General features: G+C 43.2%; 1 protein-coding gene across 1 annotated transcript in view; it reads right to left on the minus strand.

The window, feature by feature from the left end:
• Positions 1-13164, minus strand: part of LOC145393503 (proteasome adapter and scaffold protein ECM29) — an 835694-nt gene that overhangs the window by 552244 nt on the left and 270286 nt on the right. The window contains exon 7 of the mRNA XM_080267631.1: positions 6677-6878. Coding sequence (XP_080123757.1) covers positions 6677-6878 — 202 coding nt within the window. The remainder of the gene's footprint in view (positions 1-6676; positions 6879-13164) is intronic.

Here is a 13164-nt window from a genome sequence, read left to right on the forward strand (position 1 = left end):
AGATCCAAGCTCAGCTTAATGATGGATCAGTGAGATTGTTCCCTGTGGCATGTGTCCAGCTGACATCTCCATTTTATACTGGTATGACACTTGCAGTTGTCATGCCAGAACCTTTGTTTGACCTTATCACAGGCAACATTCCAGGTGCCAAGTATAGTTGCACCACAGATGACGCTACTCAGACTTCGGCTGCAGTAACACGAGCCATGGCTGAGGCTCCAAATTGTGTCACCCCGGTGACCACTGCATCGCTGCAGGATCTGATTTGTAGTCAAGATATTGTCCAAGAACAACACTCTGACCCGACACTTGCTACCGTGCAGAAGAAACAAAAGGGTAGAGTGATTAAATATTCACGGGGAGGTCAAACCAGGTTCCTTCGTAAACTAGGACGGCTGTACCGTGAGTCACAAACACCCCACGGCGAGGTTCGACTGCAGTTTGTCGTTCCTGCTAAGTACTGCCAAGCAGTGTTAGAATGGGGTCATTATTCAGCCTCAGGAGGCCACATGGGCAAAAGGAAAATGCAGGGCCGTATCCATGCTGACTTTTTCTGGCCAGGAATGGGACAGGAAATAGATAGTTTTCTGCGTTCCTGCAGTGCATGTCAAAGTACTACCAACCAGGGACATGTCCTTCCTGCGCCATTTGAATTCACATCCATAATCTCTGAGTCAGTTGAGAGAGAGGGCAGTGGTAATGTGGGTGCAGACCTGACGTCTCGCCCGTTGGCCTCACAGGACATATGTCCAGGGCCTGTACATACATATGTACCGTAGGTTAAGGGGAAAGTTCAAGACCCCCCACAGAGGCGATCCGAGGCTGTGTCTGAATTACCTTGTGGAGTATCTCGAGCTGTGGGCCTCTCTGAAGATACCCGGAGAATGCACATTATCCACATGAGTGTTCACACCATGTCGGGTGTTAAAATGTGACCTGCCCGAGACTGCGTAGGGATTCTCAGCTTGCCGATATTACCGTATTTCGCGGCATGTAAGACGCAGCATTGTGAAAGACGCACCCTAATTCTGGCAGGGCAGTTCTGTGAAAAAAAAGTTTGCCCCAACCAAGACTGCAGTAAGGTTTCTTGATAAGAGCCATTACCACACAGATACACACTCACCTTTCAGAATCTATTCATTACTGATCATCAGCCTTTGGTTTCTTTTTTTATATACAAAGAATGGTACAGGAAAAGAAAACAATGCCCCTTCTTGACAAAACGTGACTGATATGAGCCACTATCACTTAGATACAACACTCACCTTTCAGAATCTATTCAGTACTGCTCATCATCCTTTAGTTTCTTCTTTTATGTACAAAGAATGATACAGGAAAAGAGAAAAGAAAACCCCATCTTAACAAAACGTGACTTCAAACCACGAGGCCATCTCAACTTTGTTGATAAAAATGTATCAGTAAACTGATCTAAACACTGTTTTTAATATTTTATGAATTTAAAACCACAAATGAAGTCAATAAACTCTATTCTTTCATTCACTGACGAAAACATAAAATACAATGAATGTTCACATCAGTTCATTTATCCTAAAAGAACCCCGCCATATTCCACACCTGTTACGGAATTTCCTCACATTGCCTTGACTCGAGCACAATATCAGACGACTACCATCATTAATCATGCACTCTAACTAACCTGTAATTACCTCCACAAATAATATAAAAAGGTAGCACTTGTAAATACACAAATTACAATGTTTTACAACCAAAGTTCAATATAGCAAGGCTGCTTGGGAACAGGATAGACAGCTGTTTTTACTCTCTTCTCTCAGTATCACTCCTTCACTGTCAGCTATGTTTGCCTTGCAGCATCAACAATTAAAAATGTATGCTTCACTGATCATAATTTACTATAAACATTCATTTCAAAACATACTATGGTGAAAACATCCATTGTTACACCTTAGTAACACTGCTGCCTCCCAGTCGCTAGACAGCAGTCTCTACCCCTTCCTCTCAGTATCACTTCCTCACTGTCAGCGATGTTTCCCTTGCAGCATCAAGTTAAAAATACGTTCTTCACTGATCACAATTTACTAAAAACAGACATTCATCTCAAAACATGTCGAGAATGGTGAAACTATCTTTTAGCAACACTGCTGCATCCCAAGCGCTAGACAACTGGCTCAACCCTCTTCTCCCAGTATCACTCCCTTACTGTCAGCTGTTTTCCTTGCAGCATCAACAATTAAAAATGCATATTTCTCTTACCAGAATTTGCTAAAAACAGACATCCATCTCAAAACATTCGAGTACTGTGAAAACATCCATTTTTGGTCTTAACACTGCTGCCTCCTAGTCGCTATGGTACACACACACACACACGCACACGCACACATGTACACACCACATGCAACATTCGCTCACCTCTGAAACATTTACATCAGTCCGTTTTGGAGTACCCAGTGGCTTTATTATATGCCAAAAACATCAAAATGTATTTGGTTGTTCAATATAAATATCATCACTTAAGGACATGAAACATCTCAAACAATTTATTCATCCAAACATTGTCAGTGCAAGACTAAAGGTGTACAGCACCACTGATCCTAAATTTTCCATGGTTGCATCTGTCATGATCACCTAAAACCTATATTCACTTCATATTACTGACATGGTGAAAATTTCACTCGTCTTCAAATCCTGAGAATTCATCACTACTTCCCCCGAGTCCTGAAGCATCACTGGAAGTCATCACCTCAGTCATCATCACTGTTTCACTGTCACTTTCATACAGTAAATGGTCCTCAGTACCATCCATTGAATTGCTTATACCACAGTTCATACGATTTTAACTTTGCAATCGTTTTAACTGAGCACAGGCGATATTCAGACTTGGGGCATTTGATACAGCCCACATTAACCTCCTCAGTACATGTTTCCTGAACTGAATAAAATCATATGGCGAGCACGAATAAACTACCCTATAAAATACATTGCTGGGCTGAAGGGATTATAATAAGCGGATTATCAGTTCCCTAGCCTGACTCTTCCCACTTCTACTTCCTTAACTACACCCACACCAAACTCTCACCTACACCTTAGGATTCTGGTCGTTTCGGCTGTAACGTCCAAAATGGCAAACGATTTTACAACCTAACCTAACCTAACCTAACCTAACAAATTTAGACGTTACGGCCTAAATGATCCCCAATGCCGATCATGAGAGCTTTGCTTAGGCAGCAGAGATGCAGAGAGTGAACGTTGTCAATCATTCTGATCGCTTTGTCTGCTAAGAATACAGCAGAAATGGCGGACGCTGATATGAATGCCCGTCAGGCACTGCTATTTCAGATATTGCATCAGTTATGCTACTCAGTGAATTTTATCCTATTTTCATAACAAAATACTGTAATTGGGTGTGCCCTGAGTTGCATAGACATTGCTAAAGTACTTCACTTAGCTGAAAAAGTGAAGCTGTAACTTCGTTAGCTTGCTAGAGTAGGGTGTACGCTAGACACTAAACTGCTAAGTTGCTAAACCGCTAAACCTCTTGACGGTATTGGCCAGTTGGGCTGAAAACAATCCCGTGAATGCTTTGTGTTCTTGAACTTGCATGTTTTAATATCTGCTGCATATATACACTCACAAAATATCACAAAAGTAACTGACCTAATTAGGGTTACTGAATTTCCATACGTGACGAAAGTCTGTTTTGATGACTTGGCAGTTTCACTAGCCAGCATCTCTCCAGCATGATTGCTTTGCTAGTTAGTGAATGGATGGCAAGCAAAGTGGTCATGATTGCCTTTCAGAAGGTTAGCAGACAGTTCACCAGTGAGCACGTTAGCTTGCTAGAGTAGGGTGTACGCTAGACACTAAACTGCTAAGTTGCTAAACCGCTAAACCCCTTGACGGTATTGGCCAGTTGAGCTGAAAACAAACCGTGAATGCTTTGTGTTTTTGAACTTGCGTGTTTTAATATCTGCTGCATATATACACTCACAAAATGTCACAAAAGTAACTGACCTAATTAGGGTTACTGTATTTCCATACGTGACGAAAGTCTGTTTTGATGACTTGGCAGTTTCACTAGCCAGCATCTCTCCAGTATGATTGCTTTGCTCGTTAGTGAATGGATGGCAAGCAAAGTGGTCATGATTGCCTTTCAGAAAGTTAGCAGACAGTTCACCAGTGATCATGACTGTTAGCTTGCTGGAATAGTGCGGATGCTAAACTGTTAAATTGCTAAACCGCTAAATATCTTCACGATGTTAGCCAGTTGAGCTGTAAACAAACCCGCGAAAGTTTTGTGTTTCTGATCTCGGGTGTTTCTGATCTCGGGTGTTTCTTAAATCTGCTGCATATACACACTAGTGTATATTATTTTTAAAAATAAAATCAAGTCTGCATACTGTAGAAAACACCTGTGGTTGCTAAGCATTGAGATGATCATCTTTATAAGAGTTTCTTCTCAGTGAAGCCTAACTAACCTGCCTTAGTCTAACGTGCAGGACGCATGGGGATATTTTAAGGTAACTTTGAGACAAAAAAGTGCGTCTTATATGCCGCGAAATACGGTAATCGTAAGTGTAAAGTTAGGCTTAACCAGTAAACTGCCCGTTCTCAGAAATTTGAGCAATCCAAGGACTATGTTTCCTGGTTAATAATGTGTCCATTAAGAAAATAATAGTGTACTTTTTGTAGCATATGTACTGACTACTAGGCAGAGAGAGAGATTGTAATTTATAAAAACTGTTTGTCACACTGACACTTTTGATGCTTCACCATGATAGATTTCGCAGGTACAGCTGGCGGGTGTAGCAGTTTTGTCGTGCAGATCAGCTGATCGTCCCTAACACATGCTGCCGCCTCTTCTCTTCTGCCTTGTCATCTCCATTTACTATTACTTTGTATCATATCACTTTATACATAGGTACAGTTACAATACAACTGTCACAACTACACAGTGTATTACATACACCACACTACATAACAATTAGTTGTTAATGTAACTGTAGCAAACTTTTCGCTCAGTTTGACCTGAGTACAGGATTTTTCACCGTCGTCACGGAGTTTTTTCCTCAAGCTTGCTTCTATTATGTATAAACGAGGTTTTTTCGCTCATTGGCGACTGTGATTTTCTCCTGTAGCAGGATAGTACACACACCACAGTGTGAATCTTGTGCGACTGAGTTAGGATTTATATATATATCATAAAATTTTTCCGAAGAAAAATTTGATTTTGATGGGGTGTAATGTCATGAATTCACGCAAGTGTATTTATATAAATTCGTGACATTGTACTTTGGTGAGAAAACCATGAACTCTAGTGGAATTCCCACTGGGCATCACTCAGTTCATCAGTCCCTGTATGCACTTCGATCGGGATGGTTTTCAGAACATTTGTCACTGTTTCATAAGTGACCATTCTTATGCACGACATTAGTGCTTTCACTGAGTGATTTTAATGCGTGTGTATATCGTTCGCCCTCTCTCCGTTGACCGTTGAAGTTAAGCCACGCCTACTTCCAGCAAACATGGCCAGCTCTAGCCTCTCTTCCCAGTTTGTACTTAGCTTTGGATCGCCTCGAGGATAGGATCATTTGTGCCCAGTGTAGAGCATTATCTCTGTTGTAAAGTGATTTCCTGGATCTCCACCTAGGTGGTGAACGGTGAAGTGAGCTTGCAGCGAATAGCAGGGCTTGGTGTTTCAACACGCAGATGCCCAGTCGTTCGTCAGCTCCATTCCTTCCACTGACCAGTATTTCCGTTCGTTATTCTAGGCTTAAGTCTGATTAGCTTTTGAATGAGTGAGTGAGTGTATTTCCTTTGTTATTTGAATTCATGAGTCCCTCACTGACCGTGAATTCCCCTTTGGAATTCATTTTGAGACTCATATAACATAAATTTATTTTACTGTAATCAATAAATTTACAGTTTTTTCTTAATGGAATTAGAATCGTGTATAATTTCTCCACATTAAGTTTACTTTAGTTGCCGCTCCTAGTTTGCACAAACTCTTTACATTATTCATAACTGGTACTTAGGCCGGTTCTTTTGTATCAAACTTAAATTTGTAGTGCCAGCCAGGATTTAAGCACCGACAAGAACCTGTCCATTATGATTAGCATTAGTTATTGACTGTCACAGGATGGAGTCACTTTCTCAAGAGGGTAACAGTACTAAAAATCAGCGCTCGAGAGTAAATTGTCTCTGCTGTGTACTGTTGAGAAAGTTTATAAATTCTCGTCCTTAGAGAATCGGCTAAGTAAGCCATGATAAAGTAAAACTCACTATTTGATTTTCACAAGTCAATTCCTTGTCTCTACTTTCAAGAAATCTCAAGCATTTTCTAATTCCTAAATTTACATCCCCCCATGACATTACAAGTGTGACAAGTACTGGCAGTTACAAAATTGACTCTTAAGACAGGGAACTGTCAAACACATACAGATTTACACTATTTTAAGCATTACCACACATCTAAAATATTTTATTTCTTCCAGGCACTGATAACCAGATACTGTATATAACCTCCCTAAATGGTAGCTCAGCCTACATTAAGTTAAATTAAGTGCTGGGTCTAAACCTTAATTTAGTGGGTGTATAAAGCAGCCATTTGGTGAGTACAAATGACCAATACGTGCAGGAAACACTGCCAATCAAAATAACAGAATGCAAGGAATACTGAACTAAAGACAGAAAGACAAACCTGTTCCATTATGGGGAGATCAAAGGGAACTGGTTGGTTGGCCACATCAAGCCACTTCCTCTTTGGAAGTGAATCAACACGTTCCAGGACATAACTGATAACAGCAGTAAAGGGAGGTGCTTGGAATTTGGGTGTTCCATCCTTGGTCTCAGAGTTGGCCTTGTACAGTTGTCGTCGTGCTTCTAATCGTATGTCATCATGGCTGAGGAAGAGTGAGAGGGAAACTGCTCTAGTAACGGTACTAAAGTATTACTAGCTTTTAGTATGAAATTTAATTTGAAGAAAAAAAAAAAAGTATAAAACATTCACAATAACTCTCCTTACTGATGTTTGCTATAAGCATAGATTTATTATTTGTGGCAACCATCCACAATATATTCAAGCTCAGGAGAACATAACTACAGGCTGTCCCCAACTTCCGAAAATAATTGGTTCTTAATGATCTTTTGAAAGTCATTCTTTTCAAAAAGTCCATCTCTCATTCTTATACTCTGTCTGTCTGTCTGTCTGTCTGTCTCTCTCTCTCTCTCTCTCCTCTCCAACCCAACCCTAATCCCATAATCACTGAGGTCACACAGTTCTTTCCCTCTACCCCATCACCGTTCTACACCATACCTACTTCTGTGCTATCCTCTCTCTCTCTCTCTCTCTCTAACCCAACCCTAATCCCATAATTAATGAGGTCACAAAGTTCTTTCCCTCTACCCCATCACCATTCTACACCACACCTACTTCTGTGCTATCCTCTCTCTCTCTCTCTCTCTCTTTCCAACTCTAATCTCATAATTACTGAGGTCACAAAGTTCTTTCCTTCTACTCCATCGCGTTTCTACTCCATACTTCTGTGCTATTCTCTCTCTTTCTCTCTCTCCAACTCTAATCTCATAATTACTGATGTCACAAAGTTCTTTCCCTCTACCCCATTGCCTTTCTACTCCATACTTACTTCTGTGCTATCCTCTCTCTCCCCCCCCCCCCCCAAGATTAATGTCCATTATTGTCTCCATTCCTCCATTTATCTCCTAAACTTCCCTGAACCGTAATTATCACCTCACATCCTTGTCACTGTCTTCACCTGACCCCATCCTTCCTTGCTATGACTGACACCCCCCCCCCCCACATACTCACAATTTTTTTCATATCCATGGATTTTTCGTAAGTCGATCCTTTGTAAGTAGGAGTCTGACTGTATATTAGTCTAGTCTAACTACAATGAGGCACAGCACAGCAAGTTGCTAGTTTAGTAATATGCTTTCAGGCATTACTGTCACCAAGGCCATGCCTAAAGTGTCAACGACTGACCCTAAGGGTTTCCTAGAGGAGCTAGAGGGGGCTGAGGGCCAGTAACATCTGCCACACACCACAGAACAAGAGTATCACTTTAAAAACTTTCAGTTATTCTCGTTTGGATAATTTTTAAATGTGAACAATAATAAACTTTTCGTGGCTGCTGCTGCTTAGGCTATGTTACAAACTGTCTGATAGATATAAAAAGCTTGGCTAGATGATGTTGGGGGTCTCTAACCCAAGCATCACGCTTTAGAACACCACCATCACATAAAGTTCTGTATTTCTTGACATATGAGACTCTGCATAGTGTAAGATGCACCCTTAGTTTGGAAGAGGAAGTCTAAGAAAAAAAGTTTCTGACTCCAAACCAACACCCACTGCAACATTAACTTGATATAGTCACATTCACACAAATGCACGCTCATCTTTCAATACCTCCATTCAGTACTATCCATCAAACAATAGTTTCACTTTTAATGAATACAAGAACTAAAATAGTGAAAATCTGTATCACAGTCATACATTTAAACACTACAAATTACTTCTGTCCTTCTGGTTTCTTTACTGAGTTTAAATCATGTGACTTTGTAAAGGTATACTTTGATATACAACACTCCTAGATGTAATACCCCGGCTTACCAATGGTGGTAGAAATACCACCATACCGCGCTGGACAATGGCCACACCCCGGTTTAACGATAGGCCCTCCAAGGTTGCGTCCATGGGCGAAAGGCCGAAATTTTGAATCACATCCATTCCCGCGGCCCGCTGAGCCTGCTCGCCTCCTAGGATGCGCAGAAACGCTCACATAGCCCCCACAGCCATCGCTCACTCATATCGTTCTTCTCACACTGGCCACCTCCGAGTGAGGAACTCTCTTACGCTCACCCAACATCACCAACGTTAAGCAAGCCACTATCGTAGTGCATCATAATTGGGTACGAACAGTGTAGTGAATAGAACAGTGATACCAATTGTGTGTGGAGTGCGATTTTGTGTGAATCTTGGCCTATGTAAGTGTGATCATGTCTGGGAAGGGCCCTGCAGATGGTGGGGCTAGTGGTGGTGCTACCCGAGACCCTAGTCGAGGTGGTAAACGGATTGCTATGTTGGTGCTGGTGATGTTCCCACGAAACGTGCTCGTAAAACTGTGTCTCTGGGAATGAAACCACATATTGTATTCTTAATTGCCACGACAAAGGTGAGGGTGCGTGTGCCATCACCTTGACTCTCCACCTGGCCCAGTCAACAGTCTCCACCATTATCAAGGAGGAGGCCATTAACCCGTGGACTGCAAGCCACAGCTCAGGCTGGGAAGTGCTGCGTTGCGAGCCACAGCTCAGGCTGTGCTATCCTTCCAGTGGCCGTGCATCACTGCTCACTACTCCACCCCTGCGCAAACTTGTGCATGGCATTAAGCAAAGACAAAGAGTTCCCCCCCCCCCACCAGATGATGCCCTGGATGTTTATCTGCAAGTTTATAATAAACAAACTATTTTCTTTTTCATTTTTTTGCACACCACGGGATGGGGTAAAAACAACAACCCACAGGTTAAGGCTGCCGCTGGGGAGGTTGCAGCCTTATCCGCCTCCTGTATCACCGGCCAGAGAGAGCCTGCGATGGAGGAGCTGGAGTGCATACTCCACACGTGGGTGGAGGACCAGAACAGGAGGAAGGCACCCATGAGTCAAGCGATCACTTGCACCAAGGCTCTCTCACTATGGGAGGAAATTAAGGTGAGGTGGAATTTTGATGACAGCAAGACATTTAAGGCTATCCATGGATGGTTTGAAGGCTTCAAGAGGAGCACTAATCTGCACCACGTGAAGATTGGTGAGGCAGCGGGTGCAGATACGGTGGCGGCAGCAGCGTTTTGAGACGAGCTGAATTGCATCATTGCGGAGGGTGGCTACAGCGTGAAGCAGGTTTTGAATTTTGACGAGACTGGTCCCTTTTGGAAGAGAATGTCCTCAAAGACATTCCTTGCAAGACGAAAAGTCAACGCCAGGGTTCATGGCGAAGGACCTGCTTACACTGCTGCTGGCGGGCAATGTCGAGGGCAACCTCAAGTTGAAGCCTCTCCTTGTCTACCACTCCAAGATCCCCAGGGCTCTGGTGGGGTATGTGAAGGAAAATATAGGGCTGATTTAGAAGTCTAACAAGAAGGCCTAGCTGACTTCTGATATCTGTTAATCCTCTTTTCATTCCTATCTCTCTCGTGTCCTCAAGAGGTATGCCTCCAGGGAGAATTTAGTGAACAGATTTCTCGTAGTGGTAGACAACGCGCCTAGCAACCCTCCTGCGATGAAGGACTGGGCAAGCAACATTGAAGTCGTGTTCCTGCCCCCCAACACCATGGCATTGTTGCAACCCATGGACCAAGAGGTGATCGCAACGTTCAAGGTGTACTACCTCCACCACACTATGCAGCAGTTGGTGAGGGCCTGTGACGGCAACGACAAAACGACAATGCAAAACATTCTGGAAAGGCTACAATATATGCCACATCATAGAGAACACACTGCAGCATGGCAGGAAGTTAGCCAGCCCACCATGAACGGTGTGTGGCAGAAGCTGTGGCCGGAGTGCGCACACTTATTCACCAGCTTCCCAGAGGGGGTGAAAGCTGCAGGAAATTGTTGAACTGTCATATGAGGTGAGCTTTGGGGAGGTCGACAAGGAGGACATGAAGGAGGTCCTGGAAAGCCACAAGGAGGAGCTCAGCAATGAGGAGCTCCTCGTTATGGAGATTCAGCAGGCGCACCAGGAGGCACTGGAGGAGGAGGAGGTCATCCCTGAAGTGCAAGACCTCAATATGAACATTCTAAGGGAGATGGTGACCAGGCTGGATGAGGTCATTGCACTTATGTGCACACTTGACCCTCTCCCAGGATGAAGCAGGGATGCAGCTGATTGGCTGGAAGAGGGAATGAAGGTGTACAGGACAATGCTGGAGGAAAAGATGGGGGAGGCCAGCCAGACTACAATCACTGTCTTCTTCAAACAGGTCTCCACCTTGCCAGCGAGCCACAGAGGATCTCTCTAGCCCCTGACCAGCAAAGCATCTCCCCAGCCTTCAAACAGCAGAGCATCTCCCCAGCCATCAACCAGCAGAGACACACCCAGGGCCTCCTTGTGCCGAGGATGTGCTCGACCCCTAGTGCTGGACCTCATCTCCAGACAGTCCCTGTTTTCTGTGTCACCTGTGTCTCCACTGCAGCACTCCGACACTCCATCACTGCATTCCTCACCCCAGCCTCCATCTCCCACACCACTTCGGCCATTGCCTGTGTCTCCCTCGCCAATATGTGAACCACCATATCTGCCGCCATCGCTACTTCACCAGTCATCACAGCGGTCTCCCTCGCCACCTCACTGGTCATTGCAGCTGTCTCCCTCACCACCTCCTATGTCAACGCATCGCACTCTATCACCACCCCCAGAGCCATTCCATCGCACCCCTTTGCCACCACCTGAGCCATCGGATCACACCCCATTGCCACCGTTTGAGAGTGCATCAGTCACCTGCTATGATCACCCCACCTTGCCAGGCTTCCCCCCCCCCCTCTGACCCTCCCCCGGAGATGGGGTTTGAGGGCTTTGAGGCAGATGATTGTGTGGTAGGGAGCACCACATGTCCCCTAGCCCCGGAGTGGATAGCAAGGATAACGGCCAGGACCCAACATGGTTTTACAAGAAGTGATGAGAGGTGTTTGCTATTTTCTAATCTATTTTATAAAATTTTCAGATTTTTTTCTTGGTTTTAGTGAGTTATTTACAGGTGTTAGGCTTAGGTTAGTTTCCTTTACAGCTGTTAGGCTATTCAGATTGGCTTTAAACTTGTTTTTGGGCTCATTTGGATGGGTTTTGGACTTGGCTGGGGGAAATCCAAGGCTGAAAAACGCATCCCTATACTTTAAATGTTAAACCTACCCCGATATACAATACCCAGCCTAGCAATGGGTTTTTATCTAACCAATTGCACTGTTAAACTGGGGTGTACCTGTATATACATTTTCACCTCTCAGTATCTCTATTCAATACTATTCATTAGTCTACTGTACAAAAGTAAAAATTTGTAACACAGTTATACATGAGTACACCAAAAATTGCTTCAGATCACCCTTCTTAGGGTTTGTCCTCAAGTCGCTTGATTGCATGTAAATCATCAGCATGTTCCAAGAAAAGGGAATATAAAATCACATAAAATAAAGGCCAATAATAAGTTATAAACATGCCGTCATCCTAAATATATACGTTTGCACTGAGGACTTCCAGTTATATTCACCAGCAGACACTACATGACACCACTGCCAGTAGGTAAACACAGGGGTTGTGGATGTCCTTGAAGTTTTTCTTAAATCTTCTAAGTAAACATTCAAAAACATCTTATTTTTCATAACTTATTAACAGTTTTAGTTTAATTAAATGTTTTTTTACTGTATATTCTACCAATGCTCAGCAGTTTCTATGATAACTACCTGTATATGTGGCTGTTTTGAACAAGCCAGAGCTAACGCCAGTTTAAACTCATGACATTCATCTTTGAAGATGCATTCAGACTTTTCAGTGCATTTTTTCAGGGGAAAAAAAAATGCATCTTATATGCCATGAAATATGGTACTTTGATACTTCAGGAAGTTTTTCTTAGCATTTGATCCGTAACATGATCTCTAATGTCTTATTTAAACCTAAATCATCTTTGCTCTTCACATACACACAGAATACATCTAGTAAGTACGGAATGGGGAAAACACTGTGAGTAAAGGGGGCATAATTTTCGGAGTGTCAAGAACCAGTTGAATTATTTACTTAAATTTACACATCAGTATAGTAATACTATCCGAATAAGCACTGCCCGTGTGTCCGTCTGTCCACATTTGCCCCCCTCGGATTTTGACGTGCCATACATCATAAGATAAGGAATGACGAGCTGACATCGATGGTGTAAATTATAAGTGTGTGCAGTCAGTTGTGAGCAAACCACGTGCACCTTTATGCCCAATTTTTCGCCAGACATTAGGAACCCTCTACAAGTCGTGCTGCTGCATGGAATGAGCTGAAATTTTGTATAGGCATGGCTGGTATGTCAGAGCAGGTCCATGTCAAGTTCGGTGTCAGTGCATCTCTGGGGCTGCATGGCAGGCAGCATGGTTTAACCCATTCCTATTTTTAAAGTTAGTCTTCAAGTACGTCA

Source organism: Coenobita brevimanus, chromosome 24 (genome assembly GCF_032717465.1).
Source record: "Coenobita brevimanus isolate Jiangsu-jjx chromosome 24, ASM3271746v2, whole genome shotgun sequence".
Taxonomy (NCBI): Eukaryota; Metazoa; Arthropoda; class Malacostraca; order Decapoda; family Coenobitidae; genus Coenobita; species Coenobita brevimanus.